Genomic DNA, 22,023 nt, shown 5'->3' with positions numbered 1-22,023 from the left:
GCAAAACTCGCACCATGCTTTCAGCATTCCTCATGCCCTGAGTAGTAAATTGTGTGCTCTGCTGATTAGAAATGCCCAATCCCAGTCCATCTCAGCTCAGTAACTCTTAATTTCTTTATTTTTCTCCAGATCTACAGTATTTGCTACCTTAATGATCTGTTAATGGAGAAAAACAACGATGCCCAACCTAGACAAGCTCTTTCAACTTAAATTCTACCTAAATACCAAACTATATGCCTACACAAATAGACAAACAAACAAACCAATATATAGTGTCATAAAATAACCGGCAAATACTAACAAATGGCCCGCGGTCAACTCCCTTCCAGAGATCCGAGAGCCATGGTATTACAGCAATTGAATAACAAAATGACATAAAATAAAGTAACATAAGATAAACGGCAAACCGGCGACCTAGCGCAAGCCACCCATATGGAGGGTAGTGCCCTACTTTTCCTCTCCTAACTGACGCAGCAAGTCATTACACATTCCATACCTACCAGCTTCACTCACGATCTACTACAACTTGCTGAGCCAGTCATCATATTGCGTCAACTGCTGAGTCTGTGTCCTATATTCTTCCCATGTTTCTACATTGTGCACTGTTCTGCTTTCATGTTATCTCTCATTACTCACTATGCCATCATCTAACTTCTTACCATATTACAGTTCAAATATACTTAACTATAATCTCATAGCCTCTACAACTTCTTCATTTTTAACAAACCGAACCATCTGTCCTTATTTACAATCAATCCATTATCTCACCATTCTCATTCACAATGTCTCTCTTCTTTCCTTGTTTACAATCACTCCATTATATTACCATTATCCTCTACTACATCACTCTTCACTCCCTTTCATTATTTACATCCAAACAACTAAAATCATGCACTCGACTATTACCACTTCAATAATTACCATACTCCAAATATAGTTGACCATTCTCAATCTCATTTAAACTGCAAACCAGACTCCATATTAACCATCACTCTGTTCTCATTCCATCTCCACCTTCACTGTTCATTATAAATACACACCACTCACTTTCCAACTTAATCCTTCTTGCCTCTCAATAATTACCATCATTCTTTGCATCCCACCAAATCAACCTCTTAATCATCCTCATTCTTACTTTCATTTATAATTCAAACTTACTTAACTATCAAATTCCACCTTAAATTCACTATTCATTTCAAATACAATTAACACATACACTCTCCCATCTACCAATTTAACTTCTTAACATCTTCCAATATAATTAATTACAAACCACACCCCTTTCATTATTTCCACTCTCTTATTAACTTAATCACACACCACATATAACTTATCACTCTATACCAAACCTCCAATCCAAGCGCAGCAATTTCTATCACTTATTCACTCTTCACCACGCTTACCACCTCACAATTTTTACAATCACACTATTACCTTACATACTAACATTACTTAACATTTTACTTCTCATAACTATGCCCTCATCACTTTTATCTTTCTTCCCCCACAAATCCTTAAGACTCCTGCTTCTTCCTTTGTTCAAAGCTACTCTTTTATTAACACCTTCCCTCTGAATGCTCATGAGACCTTTGAATTCACTCTGCATGTGTCTTATACAGTCCTCCAAACTAGTCTCTTTTCTTACTTTCCTGCCTATTACCCTGAATGCTTCCCTCCACATTTCTGTTCTCTCCTTGTTATCCACTGTCTTTTCCTTTTCACTATGCACGTCCACTCCGGCATTGTGTTCTCTTACCTGGCTTTCCTCACTGCTTCCCTTTGTTTTTTCCTTACCACCATGTCTGTCTTCTCCGGTACTGCTTTCTATTACCTGCCCTTCTTCCACTCTCGTCCCCATCACTCCTTCCTTCTTCAGGCTCTCTTCTAATACCTGTAATTTCATCACTGACCATAATCTAACGCACTTACCATTGGTTTCCACAAATTGCTGTCCCCTAATGTACGCTCTTAGTCCTTGAAGTCTGACCCTCACTAAATGTTTCTTTAGGATTTTTAGATTCTTATTCCCTTTTCTTCCCATGTCTCTCTTTAACCACATTTTTTCACTCTGTAGATTACCCGTGTTTCTTATCACTATTTCAGCCATCACTGTGGATAACAACTTTTATAGGCCTGTTACCATGTGATGTACCTATCCTTTCCGCATCATCTATATCAACTTCGCTGAAGTTTTCATTTTGTTCTGGATGACGTCCACAACTTTGTAAATTGTCTCCACTCTGTCCTCTCCCTTTTCTTCCAACACTTCATATATAAATGAGCATTTCTTTCTGCGTTCCTGACTACTGTCTTCTATTTCTATCTTCAGCTTCAAAACATCCTCTTCCATATTTCTTATTTTCTCTCTGAATAACACAATTTCTCTCTCATTGTTTCCCACTTTGGTCATTGTTTCGTCCATTTTTTTCCGGATCCATTGCCTCATATTTTCGAACTCCCTCACTTGTTTCTGTATCATATTTTTAATCTGTTCAAACTGGCAAACTTCTTCCACAACCTCTTTTACCACCCTCCTTATGACTTCCACGTCTTCCCAACTCATGTTACCACTGGAAATCAATCCGGGGTTTACTTCCACGCCCCTTATAACTAGCAGTACCATTATCACTGCTTCTACCAATATCATCTCACCCTTCATTCCCATTTCCACTTTACCTCCTTCTCTTTTGGCTGTTTCCTTCTTACTTCTCCCCTGCCATCTTCCGATAACTACCCGATATTGTTCCACACCAATCATCTTCCTCGTCACTCTCGGCTTTCCTCTTGCACTCACCGCTCAAACTCCGCTCCCGCTCTACCGGCACACTCAACCCAGCATGTCCGCACCCGATGCTTGCTTAGGCTAGACTGAAGCTCAGTAACTCCCTCACAATGTCTAATTTTCCTTGATTCAAGCCCTGCACATTCCACGTGCCCATACTTCATTTCTTAGTCTTTGTCTTTCCCTGAATGGCAGCATCGGTGATTTCTGTTAAGCACCTACTGTATATAACCAAATGATGTGGACAGATTTAGCACTTGCTAGAAGTGAAACGAAAATCTCTTATTATATTTACTACGTGAGTGAGCAGACGAGGATGAAATAGTTTTATGAGACACAAGTGACATAGTCATCAAGGTCAGCAAGGATAGGATCGTATTAACAGTGATTTCAATGCAACAACTGGAAAAAGAATTGAAAGTTAAGAGAAGGTGAAGAGTAAATGTTAGGAAGCTATGGAAGCTAATAGCAATGGGAGGCATCCACATTTTAAGAAATGAACGGCATCCAAAATTGACATTTTACATGAAGCAGTTTCCAGGAAAGCCAACCTTTTCTGCATGGACATCTTTCTTGATTTCTGCTTCACGCAACAGATGATGCCCTGGTCCAGCAGTTGGAGATGGCTTGTACAGTTCGTGGAATGAAACACTACACATAAATTTTTCAAATGAAATGGCTTATGCTTTTAGTGCCAGGAGCGTCTGACGACAAGTTCCACTTGCCAGATGCAGGTCTTCTGAACTGACGCCCGTAGGTGACCTGTGCGTCATGAGGAGGATAGAATGATGCTGAATAAGACGTATACACCCAGCCCCCATGCCAGCGGAATTAACCAATTAGCCTATGGTTAAAATTCCTGACCAACGTAAAATTAAGAACCAACATGTCAACTGCATGCGTAAGTAAAAAAGTCTAACTTACGTAGGTACGTTGTAACACAAACATAAAATTAAGCACCAACACATCAACTGAGATACTGTTGAGTGATCCAAATCACCACAGCAAAGGCTAACTTGGAACTGACACTCCCTGTAGCTGTAGGCCGACATTCTACAGCGCTATGCAGTCCAGAGCAGTGTAATTAAGTTGTCACAGGCACAGTGTGCGCAACGTGGCCAGGAACGCTGATTTAAATTCCTTACAGTGGGAGTTACAAATGTACCAAAGAGTGACAAATGTGTTATCCAGGTTTCTTTAGCATGTATTTAATAGGACATTTACTGGGACTTTGGAATAATGGTGTAATAACTAAGGAAACATGCTAGAGAGGGATGTCTTGACCAATTTTTGCTGTATATTAATGAAAATTTACAAAGAATAGAAAATAAACAGGTTCAGGACAAAGAAAGAGAATGAGTGGCATACAGGAATGTTTTTGCTGAAACGGCACATATTCAGTTTTCTAGCCTGCTTGGTAAACGTGATCATAAAGGCATTATATGGTATGATACAATGATTAGCTAGTTCTCAAGTCACACTGGTCAAAAAAATTTCAGCATTAGAATGTTGACCAGCAAGGTAGGAAAGGTATACAATTTATAATCACTAGATTGTGTGTCAAAACCCTGGATTAAATTCCAAACCTCTCCGCACCAGTGCTCATATGGAGTGAGGACATGATGCTATTGATGGTCATTTGTCCGTCAGATGAGGATGTAAAATGAACTATTTGACAGGAGTAGGCTACATGCCAACACTGAGTTTCACCTTCTCCCTTCCTGCTTTAATATATAATGTCATTCATTTCATCTCCTTAACTCCTCTGGTGGGGTTGTCATCAGGAAAGGCATCCAGTTGTAAGAACTTGCTACAAAGATTCATCTCACTTCATACCCGATCCCACAGAGAAAAGGGACATGGGTTGGACATAGATAGATAGATACATAGATAGATAATGCCTTTATTGGTGGCGAAGTTAGGGCTCGAGGCCCTCTCTTACACTTAACCACTAGATGCGTATACATAACTTATAATTTCGAATACAAATAAAACAAATAATACTATTAACAATAATAATAATAATAATAATAATAATAATAATAATAATAATAATAATAATAATAATAATAATAACCCGTGCCCGGTCAGCTTACGTAGGGGTTTAGCTCTGAATTTAGTAAGAGCTAGGCATAACCCTTCGTAAGACACTGGGGTGGGCGCCCTCAACCCCGACACGGCGCGTCCCAATGGCTGATAGGGGAAGCTGCTGTAGATATGCAGGACAGGTGTGAATAAGGCTTCGCCAAATAAGCACCCGCGGATCAACTGAGGTGTCAGAAAAAATGGTCAACGGCTTCAACGGCAGAAGAGGACATACCCCAATGGCAGAGAGGGCGGAAGAACCGACCCAAATCCACTTTGTGTCTGACTTGCAGCAAGCGGCAAAGTGGTCAGCGTCCGTCTCCAATGGAGCGGCTGAACATCACATCACCTGGCTGTAGGTTATAAAAAGCAAAAATCAACTATGAAGAGTTCTAAAACTGTGCCTCGGAAAATGCCGCTGCCTGGGGTACGCCAGGGCATCTCTGGAGCCACCGCTAGAGATGACAGCATGCGAGCCGGTGGTGGTGGGAGCGTAAGCTGCTGGCCTCCCATCGGGTCACCCGAACAAGCTACAGTAGCTCAAGACGATCATGGCGGAACACAAGAACCTGATTATCATACCGCACCTGGTGCGAGTGCTTTTGTGCCAAGTACGACCTCTCGTATCAGTAAGCCCAAAAAACGCATTAAATGGAACAATGATATGAATGAATTTATCATGCGGGCATATCTTCGAATAACTCGTCTTGAAACTGAAATTGCAGGATATAGGCAACAACTACAGGCAGCCTTTACAAATCAGTACCCAACAATGAAAGTTACTGAACAGCACGTTGCAGATCAACGAAGATCAATCATCAAGAACAATTTGATCCCGGGTCCTATTCTTAGTAGAATCAGACAAGAAGTAACACAAGAACTCTTTCCACATCTTGAAAGTACCGAGTCTGACTCAACGGTTAACAGTCCACCTGATACTGATATAACAGTACATACAAGTACTCCCGAAGTGATACTTTCAGATAACTCTGACCTCCATGACAAGACACATGTTGAATTCTACAAGGCCCTTCTAGAATATTCTGGTACCGATCCCACACAAAGACCCATACTGCCAAGGCAGCAATCATCCAAAAAGTTTGCAAAAATCATTGAAGATCTTAATTCGAAAGTCTTGCCAGAATATCTGAAAGAACATCAGACGTTCCCTGAAGTACATACTGCAATATACTGTGCAGCACTTGCCGCAGTACGACTGAACAATGGAAAGCCATTTTTGCCTAACAATAAGTCTGTCAAGAAAAAATTGAGAGAACCACCTTGGGCAAAACGCCTGAAAGAACGCATCATCCAAATCCGCCAGGACGTAAATCGCCTGCAGCAATATAAGAATGGAGTCAGAGGGAAATGCCTAAATAACAAAATTATTCGAATTCTGAAAATCAGTTCAAGGCAGAGTTTGGAGGAACCTGGAAGCACAGTACTACAAGAAACCCTCGAAACCATGAAGCAAAAGTTGGCCGCATTATCCAAGCGCCTCAAAAGATACCAAAACACCACAGAGAGAAAATCACAGAACGCAATGTTCGAAAGAAATGAGAAACAGTTCTACAACAATCTGAACGAGAGAACACAAGATGCAGCACAAGATGGAAATACGCCCAGCGAAGAAAAAATTCACAGCTACTGATCGGGAGTATGGTCGAACCCAATAGAGCACAATGCGGAAGCCCATTGGATCAGTGAACTGAAAGATAGAAGTAATGAAGTGAAGCATATGGCAACCAAGGCTGTTGAGATCGGAGAAATACAACAGAGCATCAAGAAACTGCAGAACTGGAAGGCCCCAGGCATTGATCGTATAGACAATTATTACTACAAGAAATTTACATGTACTCATTTCCTTCTGACTCAACATTTCCAGAAATTCTTAGACAACCCGGCAACATTCCCAGCTTTCCTGTGCACTGGCATCACATATCTGAAACCAAAGGATGAAAATCTGCAAAATCCAGCGAAGTATCGGCCTATAACATGTCTATCTACTCTATATAAGATATTTACATCTATAATAGCCAACAGAATTCTGAAACACTGCAAGGAAAACCACATCATTGCCGAGGAGCAAAAGGGTTGCAAGAAGAATACCAAGGGGTGCAAGGAGCAACTGATTATCGACACTGTGGTCCTGGAACAAGCACACCATAAATCCAGGAACCTATACACGTGCTTCATTGACTACCAAAAGGCCTTTGATTCAGTACCACACACTTGGCTCATACATGTTCTGGAACTATATAAAGTTGACCCTTCAATCATTCACTTCCTTAAGACAGTAATGGCAGACTGGAACACCTCACTTCACGTTTCTCTAAGAAACTACAGTGTTGCAACAAGACCCATACCAATACGACGAGGGATCTTCCAAGGGGACTCACTGAGTCCATTATGGTTCTGCATGGCATTAAATCCACTATCCTACCTACTGAACACAAGTGGGTATGGATTTAGCATTAAGAATAAGCGAGAAGAGCTATTCAAAATCAGCCACCTACTCTATATGGATGACATTAAACTGTATGCCTCTACCAAACCCCATCTCCATCTCTTCTCAATTACCAAGACGTTTTCTTCAGATATAGGCATGCGGTTTGGATTGGACAAATGCAGAACCCAAACTGTCATCAGAGGATCCTACTCAGCACAAGGGACACCTTTGAGTTTAAGCGACGAATCCATACAACAGCTGGAGGAAGAAGAAATGTACAAATACCTCGGTTTTCATCAGAGCACTCGTATGAAACACCCCGACATCAAGAGAAATGTCACGCAGCAATATATAACACGTCTCAACAAGGTACTATCATCAAAACTGACAGCTAAACATCTTACCAAAGCAGTCAATACGTACGCCGTACCACTGCTCACATACTCCTTTGGTATCATAAAATGGACCCAAACAGAACTTCAGCAGTTACAAACGAAAACAGCAGTTTCACTCACCCGGTACCATATGCACCATCCTAAATCTGCAACCGAACGTCTTACACTCCCGAGATCAGAAGGTGGTAGGGGCTTCTTATCCATTGTCAATTTACATAGCAATCTGATATCAAGTCTAAGAGAATATTTCCACTCGAGATCTGATACATTGTGTCTTCATCATGCTGTTTGCAGAGCCGATATAAACTATACACCTCTCAATCTGTCGTCACCAGAAATGCCTGTTTCTACCCCACCTACAAAAGAGATGAATATGGCCATGTGGAAGCAAAAACCTCTTCACGGGAAATACCCCCATGAACTGGATCAACCTCATATCGACAAATCTGCGTCGCACGCTTGGTTGACCTACTCCGGTCTTTTCCCAGAAACAGAAGGATCTGTTCTGGCCATCCAAGATCAAGTAATTGCTACACGGAACTACCGTAGATTTATCATGAAGGATCCAACAGTTGTCTCAGACAACTGCCGCCGCTGTTCCAGAACTACAGAGAGCATACAGCACGTCATCTCTGGTTGCCCACACTTGGCCAACACCGATTATAAGCACCGACATGATCAGGTAGCAAAAATCATTCACCTGAAACTTTCTGTAAAATGTGGATTTCTTCAGTCATCAACTGCATATTGGAAATACACCTCCACCCATTCTCGAAAACTCTTCATATAAACTACTATGGGACCGAGAAGTCATAACCGATGTCACGCTCAGCAACAATAGGCCAGATATTATTCTAATCGATAAATCAAAAAGATCCGCATCCCTTATAGAAATTGCTTGTCCAAATACCTCCAATCTGCAAACAACAATAGCCACAAAGATATCAAAATACACAGAACTGGCAATAGAAATACAACGCCTGTGGAAACTAGAATCAGTCACCACAGTTCCAATAGTAATATCATGTACCGGTGTTATTCCAAAATGCTTGCACAGCTCTCTGGCCGCATTAAACCTGCATCATCACACATACGTAGAACTACAGAAAGCCACCCTCCTGAGCACCTGCCACATTGTGAGAAAGTTCCTAGGAACGACTTTTCCTCTGACTCACGCCAAACAGCATGAAGTTCCAGGTCGCAGTTCCAGTAATACTGAAGAACAGATTCCCAAAACGGGGACATAAGAAGTCTGAAGTTGTTTGTATTTATTGTATAAATGTATATGTTGTAATTATTTCTGTTGTAAATATTTGTACATATATGTACCTGTAGTTTCATAATCAAGAGGGTGACTCCTTGCTTAGGCCGAGTCAGCCCATTATGTTACCGGCACAAGTCGAGCCTTCCTAAATTGATACAAATAATAATAATAATAATAATAATAATTGTACCGGGCGGTACAACTCCGCTCCGCTAATTCCAACTTTGCGCCAGTTGAAACTCCTCTACTGGAGGAAGCCTGAACTTTAACTACAGTGTTAATTCTCTAGTTTTTCAGAAGATGTCACTACTTGTAAATTTTGAAGTGTTCTGAACTGTGTCGTTTTCGATGTATTTTTGTTTTGCCTGTAGTAAGAAGTGTGAACATTCTCTTCTAGATGGCACTACTGAAGGACTACAATTATGCACCCTAGTGCGAAGTGAAAGAACTGTGTTTTTGGAGAAATTTTGTTTTCATAAGTTTGTTCTTTGTTAAATTTCTTCCAGTCATTGTTTAGGTTGGCTGTATAACCCTTCACTTTCCGCCAGTTTTGAATTCGTCCAATGAGTAATTTTTGTAATTAATTTCCCACCAATCCTGGTTTTCTTCTTCAGTTCTGACATGTAATCTTTTGGCCGTCCAATAAAATGATTGTGGGCGGGTGTTATCATTCCTGAAAGGTCTCGAATGTTCCGCGAGGGTATATAAACTGCTGATTTTCGGGTCTCTGCGCCACTTCAGTAACATCTATCAGTGTGTAAATTATGTAGCAGGGGGCGGGTAGCGCCTCTTTCTTCGGGCAGCGGTTCATCAATAAGGTAATGGCCTTTTAATAACTTCTTTTCTTGCTAGCTCAGCAGTTTAACTCTCGGGGCAGGTTCGATACCTTTTACCATGTAACCTCCCTCTAAAATGTAAAAGACTCTTGGTATAAATTCTGTCTTTTTAATCTACAAATTGGGATAGAGAGTGCCTAACCCTCTCGAGCTCCCATTCATTTTGTTTTGAGGTGACTACGTTTTCATAACAGTTTCCCTTCTACTCGTAATGTCATAAAGTTTTCTATCGTGTCACATCCGTAGAATGGGATTAGCCCTTGCATAAGTGGCCTAGGGCCAAATTAGGTTTTAATAAAGTATATTCGGAGTGCCAGTTTCGCCTCCACTCAAGTTGTATTTTGGAGCCTTGTAATTTTCCTGTTTATTTACTAAATTGGCCTCAGTAGGTTGGGTATTTTTACCCCTGTGTTTATGTCCTTAGAGGACAACTTCAAGGTGGAGTTTGGTGTGGCCTTTGATAGGCTGGAACTTTGAGAGCGGGTTGCTCTTCCAAAGAAATTTGTTTCTGTGTGCCTCGAGGAGGCTTTTGCTATGTAATTGGGAGCAAGTGCTCTTGAGCATGATTGGGGTCTTCTGCCCCTTGGTTGAATCTTGTATACGGGTAAAGTTGGGCTTACTGCTCAAGAATTGTGTGTCTGGCTCTCGGAGCCCAAATCATGTAACACTGTAATTGTACATTCTCGATTTGTTGTTCGGCTACTGAGTACCTGTTATATTTGTTATTTCTTGACCTTGAAAAGAAAATATAACCTTGTTAAATTGTAAATTAACTTTAATTTCGTAGATTGAGACCTATTCATCCCAGCACTTTCTTTCACCTCTAACTACCACGGATAACTCCGTAACAATAATAATGAAAGAATCCTTTATTATGACACTATATTAAGTAGTGTGAGCCTCCCTTTATAACCTTTTTGGACTGGTCTTGTACCATGGAAAATTTGTGTCAATCGGCTTTTCGCCAATATACCTTTTTAAGTTACTGTATGCAGCGCGCCATCGTTCTGGCTTCGTGTATGGTTGCGCATAACTGCGCATGCGCCCGCCTGCTACCAAGTAGACTTGCCTCCTCCTCGCTTCCTGACGCGAGACTCAGTTCGCTTTGGGCAGCCATCATGAACGTGAGTGTGAGAGTGTGCTACGCCATGCAGTGGTGGATTATCTTAAAACCACCGTGAATGTAGGATTAACGGGGATATACCCCCGTCGAACTAGTTGGAGACCTCCTACCATTTCCTTGGATTATATTTTTGCAACTATATTTCTCCTGGATTCTTGCTAACAAGGTCTTGTTTGCTGGCCTCGTGCTGGGGTTCTTCTTCAACAATGGCCAGGTTTGGATTTCTCACAATTTCTTCACCACCAAAGGTATGTACCAGTGTTTGAAACATCTTAAGCATCGTCCAGAAGAGGATTTTGGTATTTTCGGCGATTTCAGGAAACATGATGATAATAATAATAATAATAATGATTTAAACTTCGTCGTTAAATTGGTACTTATTGGCGTGTGCGGTTATGAAAGTCTGAAAAACAGTTTCGGCAATTAATCACATTAACGTGGAAGGTCCACAGTGAACTGAATTGGGATATTTAATTTAAAATTAAAATAAAAGTTTTTTTTTGCACCTTAAATTGTAACTTTCCTTGTGAACCAAGGTACAGTCTCCAAGATAGCGGGCTTAACTTTCTTTGGGGTTTCTGTTTGCTTTCCTGTGATTTGTTTTCCCCTTTGTTGGGCATGTTTTCTTTCCCCCCCTGGGGTTTTCTGTGAATTAATTTCTCTAGCCTGTTTTCCTCCTTGTTTTTTGGAGGCGTTGCTTTTGTTTGGTTGTTACCTTGGCAACGGTTTTGCGTGAGGATTGTTGTCGGGATTTTGATGTAGTCTGGCACATGGAGCCTGTGTGGATCTTGAATCATATATTTCTGTGTTGAGTGTATCGTTTACTGTTTTAAAGGTTCATTAATTAATTTTGGCCACCCTTTAATGTTGTTTTACCTTTTCTTGTCCGGGTGGTTGTGTAATCTCTATGTAAAATTTCTATATATCTTGGAAACTGTCCTCGGTGGAAATTGAACGAATTAATTATGGTAATCATGAGAAGCGGCCGCGTTGACAATCAATTTAACTGAAAACCTTGTTAACTGAGTATGGTATTTTTAATTAATTAATTATCCGTGATCGATCACATATTATTTTAACCTTATTCAAGCTAGTATTTATGTAAGGTGGTCAACTTGTTTACTGTTGTTTTCAAATCACATTAGGGTACGGAGGTCAACCTTTTCTTTTTTCGTTGTTTTCATAATAATTATAATTTATTGTGTGTTAAAGAATATCTATTTTCCTTAATTGTTGATTACTAATGAGTTAATTTTTTCCAAACTATACCTGGTATTTTCTAATTCATTTTATTATCTTTAATTGTTATTTACTTTTCACCCTTTTCAACTTTACGTTGGATTTATTTACTGATTATGGTTTTACCTCTTATAATAAACCTAGGTTTTCTCAGCTTAAAGATTTAATTTGTTACCTCCAATTTACCTTTCAATTAAAGTTCTTTAATTCCATTTAAGTGTTGGTTTTCATTCGCCACGTTCGGTGGAGCACTGTCACCGATTTTCTTGAGTATTAGCTTCCACGGCCTTAAGTCGTCTTCCTCCGCTGCTTTCGGTAAGTGTGGTAACTTCATCCTTTGGTAATTTCTAAGGTTTCATGTTATTTTATTGTGCTCGGACCTTTGTTTGGTTGTTTTTCTTGTGCCCATTGTTCTCCCTCGTGTTCGCTTAAACTTCTATTTTGGGGCGGACACGCTAGCAACCTTCTCACCAGGGTCTCTACCTCTCTCTATATATATCTATCTCTCTCTCTTTTCTCTCTCTCTCTCGCTCTTTTCCCTCTCTCTTCTCCTCTCACTCTGGTGGGTAAGGTTATTAACCCATCATCCCTAGGTTGTACCGGGGACCTAGAGGGTGGTGCCGGTTAGAATTATAAAATACACAAAATAACGTACACTTAAATTATGTAACTGCAGTAATCCATTCATTCATCCCATTCATTCCTTCATTCATTCAACAATTATCCAGCAAGTCAGCGGGATCTACCCAGCAAATGCTCCCGGCAAGCCACTTTAAACTTGCAATGAGAAGGATTTTCTCTAATGTTCGCAGGTAGCGAATTCCATGACCTAGACACAGAGATTATGAAGGAGCGGTTGTACACAGCAGTGCGGTTTAGAGGTATAGCAAGAGAGGAACCAGATCTTGTATTGTGTTCATGATAGGACGAGAGGTAAGAAAAAGATGAAGATAGATAGTCGGGAGTATTAGTGGAAAGAACTTTGTGCAGAAGTGATAGCAAGTGAAGTTCACGGCGCTGGTGCACTCGAAGCCACGACAGCTCCTTATAATAAGGTGATATATGAGCATCATATCGCAGATTAAAGATATATCTTATGCACCTGTTCAGGGTCCGGTCCAGTTTCTTGTTACTGTCCCAGGTTATTCCAGTCAACACAGTGTCACAGTAGTCAAATATAGGTAGTATAAGAGAGCGAATTATTTGCACTTTAAGTCGAACAGAGAATATATTAGCGAACCGCTTCAGGGGATATAAGCATTTATGTACTTTATTGCATGTGCTTATCACCTGTTGAGTCCAGTTTAGAGTCTCAGTCATGATAATTCCTAAGTTGGTCACTGAAGTAGAGTAGGGTATGATTTTATTGTTTAAAATTATTGGGGGGATATTCTGTTGCTTGAGGGAATAAAGGTTTTTACTGGTACCGATAATAATAACTTGAGTCTTATTTGGATTCATTAATAAACTGTTTTTATTTGCATAGTCACTAAGATGTTGAAGGTCAGAATTTATTTTAGTAATTGCAGTATCAATATCACTCGGTTTTGAATGATAGTAAATCTGTATATCATCCGCGTACACTTGCAATTTGCAGAATTTAAGAGCTTTTGATATATCATTAATTTGGATGATAAATAGCAGTGGTCCGAGAACCGACCCCTGAGGGACGCCGAGGGTCTTCCTTTGCCATCCTGAACTCAAATTTCCAACTGTTACACGTTGCCGGCGATTTTCAAGATAAGATAAAAAGAAACGAAGTGATACACTATTAAAATTTAGCTCTCGAAGTTTCTGCAGTAGTAACTGAGGATTAACAGTGTCGAAGGCACTACTGAGATCTAATAATGTCAATACAGTCACGTCCCGTTGGTCCATTGCACGTCTGATATCATCTGTCACTCGTAGTAAAGCTGTTGCAGTGTTATGTCCTTTCCTGAAGCCGGATTGAAAGGGATTAAAGAGGGAATGCTTGGTAAGGTATTCAGTAACTTGTGTATGAACTAGACGTTCAAGCACCTTGGATAAGGGTGGTAGAATGGATACTGGACGATAATCTGCAGGAGAATCCAACTTGGAGCTCTTCGGGATGTGTCTAATTAGTGCATCTTTCCAAACATCTGGGAAAACTCCGTTTGTCAGGCAGTAGTTAAATATATGAGTCAGTATTGGCAGAACAGCTCCTAATAAGCGATATAGGAATGTCATCATTACCTGTGGCATTAGATGTTATAGTCTGCTTGGTATATTAAGTTTTCTTTTTCCCTTAATGCCAAGAATTAAAGATAGATTACTAGTATAAATGAAAGAATAAGACATAGTATCCCGACGCACACAACCACAAAATAATATTTCAAACAGGACTCATGAACGATAACAGGCAGGATGTCCAATCATACCAACCAAATAAATAATAATAGTATTGGCTTTCTGTCCCACTAACTACTTTTACGGTTTTCAGATGTACTGAGGTGCCGGAATTTAGTCCCTCAGTTCTTTTACGTGCAGTAAATCTGCTGACACGAGGTTGACGTATTTGAGCACCTTCAGGGTGGAACCTGGCAAGTTGGGGTCAGAATCTCATCAATCTATGTTCCAGATTTTTTTTTTTTTCTTTTAGGTTTGGTATCTACTGTGATTTTGCAATTTTTGTTGAACATATATGTTGCTGAAATTAAGTTGGATAAGCTACATGGTCTCCTTTTTATAGAAGGAATGTGCCGTGGTAATGAAACTCGGGATTTGGGCTACATGTACTTTTCATCGTTCCTCAAAGTTGATGACAATTCAGTCACATATGAAGGAGACATCTTTCATGGTAAATACGAATTACTTCATGATGCCATCTCTCTCAATGGCAATATACAAACTACATATCCGTATAGCCTATATATACGACTTTTAAATCTTTATCTGTCAAGCCGATATGTTAGCCGAGTGTGAAGCTAACAGACTTGAGACTGGTGGTTCAAATCGACCTGTCTTCAGGAATTTATAACTGGTAAGTTAAATTTGTGTAAGATGCAAATTTATAAAATGTAAATAGAAAAGGAGAGTGAAGAGAAAAAGAAAAGGTAAATTTGTAAAATTATTGATAAATGTTAGTTTCTCCCCACCCAAAATCCCTACTACCGAGGCAGGTCCCGCAAGTATGTCGTCACAGATGTGCTGGCACATTCTGATCTTGTTCCTAAATGCTAACTGAAACACTGTCAACTTTCAGCATAATGATAAACTGCATCATTCCACAAACAAACAGCGATATTATCATTATGTGTAGCTTTGTTGGAGTTCTGTATTCATGATAATATTAACTGTGTGGCATAAACACAGAAATAAAGAAGAAGCAGAAGCAACAACCATGATCTAAGCTGCCTGTGAGTCTATTTAGACAATTTGTTTTACTCTACCAGATGGCAGAAAATCAGGTCTTTCTTGGACAATCTATGGCTGAAGCATAATTTTGTCAGAGTGTACACCAAATGGGTCACCAGATATCTTCTGTACGCCAACGTCAACAACAAAGAGTTCCGAATGGATCTCTCCACCTTACAAAAATTCTGTAACCTCTGCTGGGTCTGAGCTCACTCGGGATCTCGAGGCAGACATTCTATAGCTACAAAATTTGATACCAGAAAACAGAAGTATAAACAAACAAACAAACAAACAAACAAACAAACAAACAGTATATAGCTTCAAAATTGGGTACATGAACGAATCGTATCCATGAAATTTCATTATAATTTTTGTCCTAAATGGAAAATAATGATTGCTTTTATGCAAATTACGAGTAAAATTGGGTTAAATTAAGAAATACCATCATTACTAGCGAAATATGAATGCTACTACATCACAGCGCTTCAGTATCTCTTTTGTTCATGTAACACTGGTGTGTGAAGTCTTTGCTCACTTAACTTCTTTGAACTTCTTTTTTTATATAATGTTATGGGCTTTACGTCCCACTAACTTTTACGGTTTTCGGAAACGCTGAGGTGCCAGAATTTAGTCACGAATGAGTTCTTTCACATGCCAGCAAATCTACTGACACGAGGCTGACGTATTTGAGCACCTTCAAATACCATTCAACTGAGCCAGGATCAAACCTGCCAAGTTGGGGTCAGAAGCCCAGTGCCTCAAACGTCTGAGCCACTCAGCCCAGCTGAACTTCTTTGCTTTGCTTGATGTTACTTACTTGGTGGTGCAAGTTGTTGACTTGTGCCCATAACTCATTATTTAATATAATTATTGGTTCAGAGATCATACTATTTTTCTTTCAACAAAAATCATTTTTGTGCTACTTACAATATACTTTTCACCTCCATTTTCCTGTTTAAACTGCCCGCGCTAGTCATGATGGACAAAGATATTAAGAATTCACAGACATGTAGCACTTCTATTCATCGGTGATAGTCCTGAACCTCAGGAAGGAAACAAAAGACGGTGCGATGAAGTGGAATGCCACAGAAGAGAGTATTGTCTACAGCAAAATAGACGCCGTAGTTATGTATCCATATTTCTCAAGTAATCATGGTATTTATTAATTTACTGCTAATTTTTCTGCTGATCTGTGTGGAAGCAATTATTATCCTCCATTTAGAACAAAAATGACAATGAAATTTCAACCAACAACCAACCCTCATCATGCACTAGAATGCTGTACATACTGTTGTCCTGTAGCATAGAATTTTTCAGATCTGGAATGACATTTCAACACTTGATATGCATCATACCAGAGTTTTTGAAATAAAAATATGAACTTTTTAAAAATCTCTAAATGTTCATGAGTGTCCCTAAAAGTATAGTACCAGTAAGTGGTTCAAAAGAATTCATAAGAACATTAAACAGAGATTGGGAAGACAGGCAACAAAAGCCATGTTGTTTGCAGATGATATAGTGATATAGGGTGAGGATGAAATGGAAGTGCAAAAAGAAGGAGATGTATGGAATCAAGAAATATAAAATTTGGTATGAAAGTAAGCACAGAAAATAGTAAAATAATAGTGATGACAAGAGGAAGGAAGGAAGGAAGGAAGGAAGGAAGGAAGGAAGGAAGGAAGGAATGAAGAGGAAAGATAAAACTGAATGGTAAAATTCTGGAAGTGGTTAAAAGTTCCAAGTACTTGGGAAGTGTGATCACAGAAGATGGAAAAATAACTGAAGAAAATGGGAAAAGAATACAACAAGCAAACAACTTCTACCAGAGTGTAAGGGGTATTTTGTAGAACCAAGATGTCCTGAAGAAATATAAGAAAGTATTATATTAAACCTATTATGAACCCATACTAACCTATGCAACTGGATCGTGAACTACAACAAAATGAGAGGAGAATAGAATGAAGGCAGCGGAGATGAAATTCCTAAGAGGTATCGAGGGCAAGACCAGAAAGGATAGAATTAGAAATGAAGAAAAAAGGAAAAGGACAGAAATCTTGAAACGTCAAGACAGGATAGAAACAGCAAAGCTAAAGTGGTATGGGGATATGATGAGAATGGGAGAAGAGAGAGAGACAAAAAAGTTTCTTCAGATAAGTTAACAAGAAAGAGACCACGAGATGACCCCGAAAGAGGTGGACAGATTCAGCGTGGGAGTGCATAGAAAGGATGGGTGGAAAACCAGAAGATGTACTTAAAAAAGGAGAAGAGTAGTGGAGAGACAGGCAGGGATGGAGGTCCTTGATTCACAACCTGACCCAGGAAGCTGGAAAAGAAGATGATGAGGTGATTTTTCCCATCTCAAGGTAACACTGCAGCTTTTACTGGCCTGCCCTGGGCCCATTTATTCCTCTGTCTCTTAAAATAATGCTTAGGAGTTTGATTACTTCAAGAAACAGAAGTACAGTGCCATTCTGCTTATATTGCAGCAAGAATAACATTTTCAGCTTTTCAAAACAAATGAAGAAACAACAAGAAATTCAACCCCTTGTAAAATGAGGTCATCGACCAAAAAAAAAATGTGAAAGGCAGAAAAATGAAAGATTTAGGCCTACTAGATCTCACAATCTTATAACCTGTGAAATCTGAGGAGAATGAAAGTTTGACCTCAGAAGAGCCAGAAAAGATTAAAGAGAGAAGCCTCAGACAAGTAAGAGCAATATAGGCTCTGCTGGAAACATCTACCTGCTGAGCACCACTGGCAAATCATGAGCCCCTCGATGGTTTTCTTTAACGAGATATTCCTGACTTCATTCATCCAGCTAAAACTTGCAATAGCCTGATACATCTCATTCTTCACAAATATACCGATATACAGTACAACTGTCATGCTTATTAGATGTTGAACCTTTTATCATTAAGAAAATAAATAATTGTACATGCAATACCATCAAACAGGGTAACTTTGGACACATTTTTCACATGCATTACAATACTAAAACAACTCACTCCACAGGAAAAAATATTGTTATATTTCCTTCATCATGTTCTTAACTTGCTGCTAATGTTCTTACCTTCAACAAATTAGTGCAATGATTCTTTTTTATTAGTGTCCTATGTTACCCTCCTAACATGCAGTAACATTGGATATGAGTATAAAACACGTGCTAACCATCTGTATACACTCTCTGGGCTAATTCCGGAGATGTTAGTATAGAGAAAGGGGTCAGGAAAGTTAACGGCAAAACTATAGTAAAGGGGCCTCAAACTGAGAGTTTGACAGTCGTACTAGTAGCGCTGAGAGGGAGCGCCGACAGGAATGAAAATGCTGCCAACTGTTGCTTGGGGACCCTTTCTATCCTACAGTATTTCTTGCATTTTACAACTACTAAAGGACCCTTTTTTTCTTGCCGTGCGGACAGTATGCGCCACAACGATAGAAAAGAGCCTCTCGAAGGGAGTGTGGCCGCGAAAGGGCCACTGTTTTCCTTCTGCAATGGTTGGTTACAAAATCTCGACCTCATCCTAGGTGTCGATGACGTCATCCTCTTCCATAAGTGAACCAATCACACGCCCACCCCGAAAAAATGAACTTTCATTATTTGGAAACCCAATGTTTGCATAAATTCCATTACTGATGCAAATTTATCTTAAATATATCAACAATGTATCTGTAGCATAAACCAAATCATTCTAAGCTACATCGGGGAGACAGTACAGAAAGTTTGACGTATCTTTCAATAACAGCAGAAACAATGCTGGAACCTTCTTTACCTCCAAAACATTAACAATTGAACACAACAGGAGGTGATGTAAATTCAGTAGTCGTTTTCCCAGCAACACGGCAAAACTAAAAGTAACTTTTCCTACCATGAATCAGAGACCAGAGAAACAACAAAAAAAAAAATTTTGTACCGTTATATAAAAAAATTGCAATATTTATAAACAGAATTATGAGTAATAAGATTGAAGATGCAAACTTGAATGTGTCAATTATCCAGACGTATTAACTTAGTAAAAACTCCAATACAATTCCTGCAAAATTCTGAACTTAACTGGTGTCTGTCAACAAATATAATACATCTGTAGAGAGAAAGAACATGAAACTACGTATCCCAAAATTAAAACACTTTTACAAAACAGAAAATGCAGGCACATTCACAAATGAAGTAGCAACTATATTTAAACCTCTTCATTAATCCTCTGTAAACGTGTTTGCTTGTGGACAGGTAGCAGAATGCCAGCCTAAACAAAAGGTATTCATGTGCAAATATGCATTTTGACATGTCTCCTCTGAATATAGGTCTATATAGCTTTAAAAATCCATAAATAGTAAGAAACAAGCCTACTTTCTAATCAAAAACACCAAAGTACCTCATAATGGTTGTGACCACCATTACCTATACTCATACTTGGGAGATGCCAATAATTAGAAACATCTACAAATAATGGTGCTAAATTATCACCATCAGAGTGTCAAACGAGAGCGCTCCACTGCCATTGGTAAGTGCGAGAATTAAAGCTACATTCTGGAACCATGATTAAGAAACTCTTCATACACAAAAGCAAAATGACATACAATGATAGCCACAGCATTCCTTTCAAGACAACACAGATTAAGAATCTTAAATACTTACAGAATCCACTTTTCCTTTATTAGCCTCTTCTGGAAAACTTGCAATACTAATTTCTCGTAGATCCCACTGGAAAAAGAAGAAATAAATTCTTAGAAAATAACACTTCCACATTCTATGGCATCCAGTTATACTCCCATTGACTTAGACATAGATTAATTTATCTTATTCATCCTTAAAAACCAATACGCAACTCATCTGGACTTTGTAAACCCTTACGCAAGGAATGAATTCAAAATACAGGTCACTATAACCCTCTGACAGCGATTTGACAGGACCCTACATTTCCAACTTACATCAAGAGCCTTCTGGGCGAGAGTTCTGACGTCCGTAATACTTCCATTTTCTCCAATTAGATTTATTCCTTCTTCAGATAGGTGCCTAAAATAGATAAACTTAATTAGACCACCCCCCTGAAAAACGGCTCATCTCTTATCGGGAAGGGATGATCAGGTCACAGTTGTGTATACACCAGGACACGGGAAGAAAGTAAATAGGAATTACCACTATATCGGAAGACTATTTAATACTGCATATATTCATTAATTAGAACGTTGCAGGAAAACAGGTTAGGTATTTCTTTCATTACACACTTTTAATAATAAACGTACCACCCCTGTTCCTTTAACTTGTCGGCGACTGCCATCTTCTTTGACGATGTCTCCACCTGACGTAAAAAACCGATCACCTTTTTGGTAATCTACATCGAATTATACCTCAGGGTGCAATTCGACGCAGAACCATTATAAAATTAAATTTTTTTGCGATATGTAACACTCTGACATATTTCTATCACATAAGTAAATAAACAGAGTAATTTAACAGACACTTTCGCCTGGTGACAACCAGCCTTCATTTTGGGCACAGTTCAGAAATTAAAGCCAATTCAATCAACCATCGATCACGGCGAATCGAAATAGATCAACGATGCGAAACTTTAAAATTTGGCTGCAGATAGACGACAAAATAAAAGTTAACACTTATAATGATATAATATAATATCTATAAGATAAGTGGAAGTAAAAAAAAGAACACAAGTACGACTACAATACTCCGGCCAAAAGGCAAGTTTCGATTAGAGGCAATTTGGTCGTGATCGCAGGCCATTCTGAGGTTAAATGTGATCGTGGGTACGAGTTTCTATAGATGCGCAAGAATAACTCCTACAAAAAAAAATCCCAACGAATTGTATGGACGCAAGAAAGGAATATAAAACAATAATCACAAAAGGAAAGAACCTCCGTGGCTCAGACGGCAGCGCGTCGGCCTCTCATCGCTGGATATCGTGATTCAAACCCCGGTCACTCCATGCGAGATTCGTGCTGGACAAAGCGGAGGCGGGACAGGTTTTTCTCCGGGTACTCCGGTTTTCCCAGTCATCTTTAATTCCAGCAACACTCTCCATTCTCATCTATCGGTCATTACTAAATCACCTTGGGAGTGGCGAACCCATCGTACTATATATGATTCATTCATTGCATCCCTGACACGGTCAATGACTAGAAAAGAGGTTGTTTCAAAACAAACAAAAGCAAAAACAAATAGAAGAGGCAGAACAACAATCGTACAAAGCAGTACAATACACACAACCACATTTTCCGTGTAGCATCCCGATTAAGTCCAACTCCATGGCTAAGGTTAGCGTGCTGGCCTTTAGTCAGAGGGATCCCTGGTTCGATTCCCGGCAGGGTCGGGAATTTTAACCACAATTGTTTAATTTCGCTGACACGGGGGGGGGTGGCAGTGTATGTGTCACATTCATAATTTCATCCTCATCACGACGCGCAGGTCGCCTAAGGGTGTCAAATTAAAACCCTGCATCTGGCGAGCCGAACTTGTCCTCA

The 22,023-nt window shown here is 39.5% G+C and overlaps 1 protein-coding gene across 3 annotated transcripts in view; it reads right to left on the bottom strand.

Annotated features, from left to right (window-relative positions):
- Positions 1-21,030, bottom strand: part of LOC136871902 (tudor domain-containing protein 3) — a 258,745-nt gene extending 237,715 nt beyond the window's left edge. For 2 of the 3 annotated variants that reach the window (XM_067145605.2, XM_067145606.2), the window contains exons 1-3: positions 20,791-21,030; positions 20,476-20,560; positions 20,183-20,248 (exon numbers count right to left, since the gene is read on the bottom strand). In XM_067145605.2, coding sequence (XP_067001706.2) covers positions 20,183-20,248; positions 20,476-20,560; positions 20,791-20,825 — 186 coding nt within the window. In that variant the 5' untranslated portion in view covers positions 20,826-21,030. Of the gene's footprint in view, positions 1-20,182; positions 20,249-20,475; positions 20,561-20,683 lie in introns of all 3 variants that reach the window. The other variant, XM_067145607.2, reaches the window with a different exon arrangement.
- Between the last annotated feature and the right edge of the window lie 993 nt (positions 21,031-22,023).

The sequence above is a fragment of the Anabrus simplex genome, chromosome 4 (assembly GCF_040414725.1).
Source record: "Anabrus simplex isolate iqAnaSimp1 chromosome 4, ASM4041472v1, whole genome shotgun sequence".
NCBI lineage: Eukaryota > Metazoa > Arthropoda > Insecta > Orthoptera > Tettigoniidae > Anabrus > Anabrus simplex.
The sequence above is the reverse complement of the archived record's forward strand: the minus strand, read 5'-3'. Positions and strand labels throughout refer to the sequence as shown.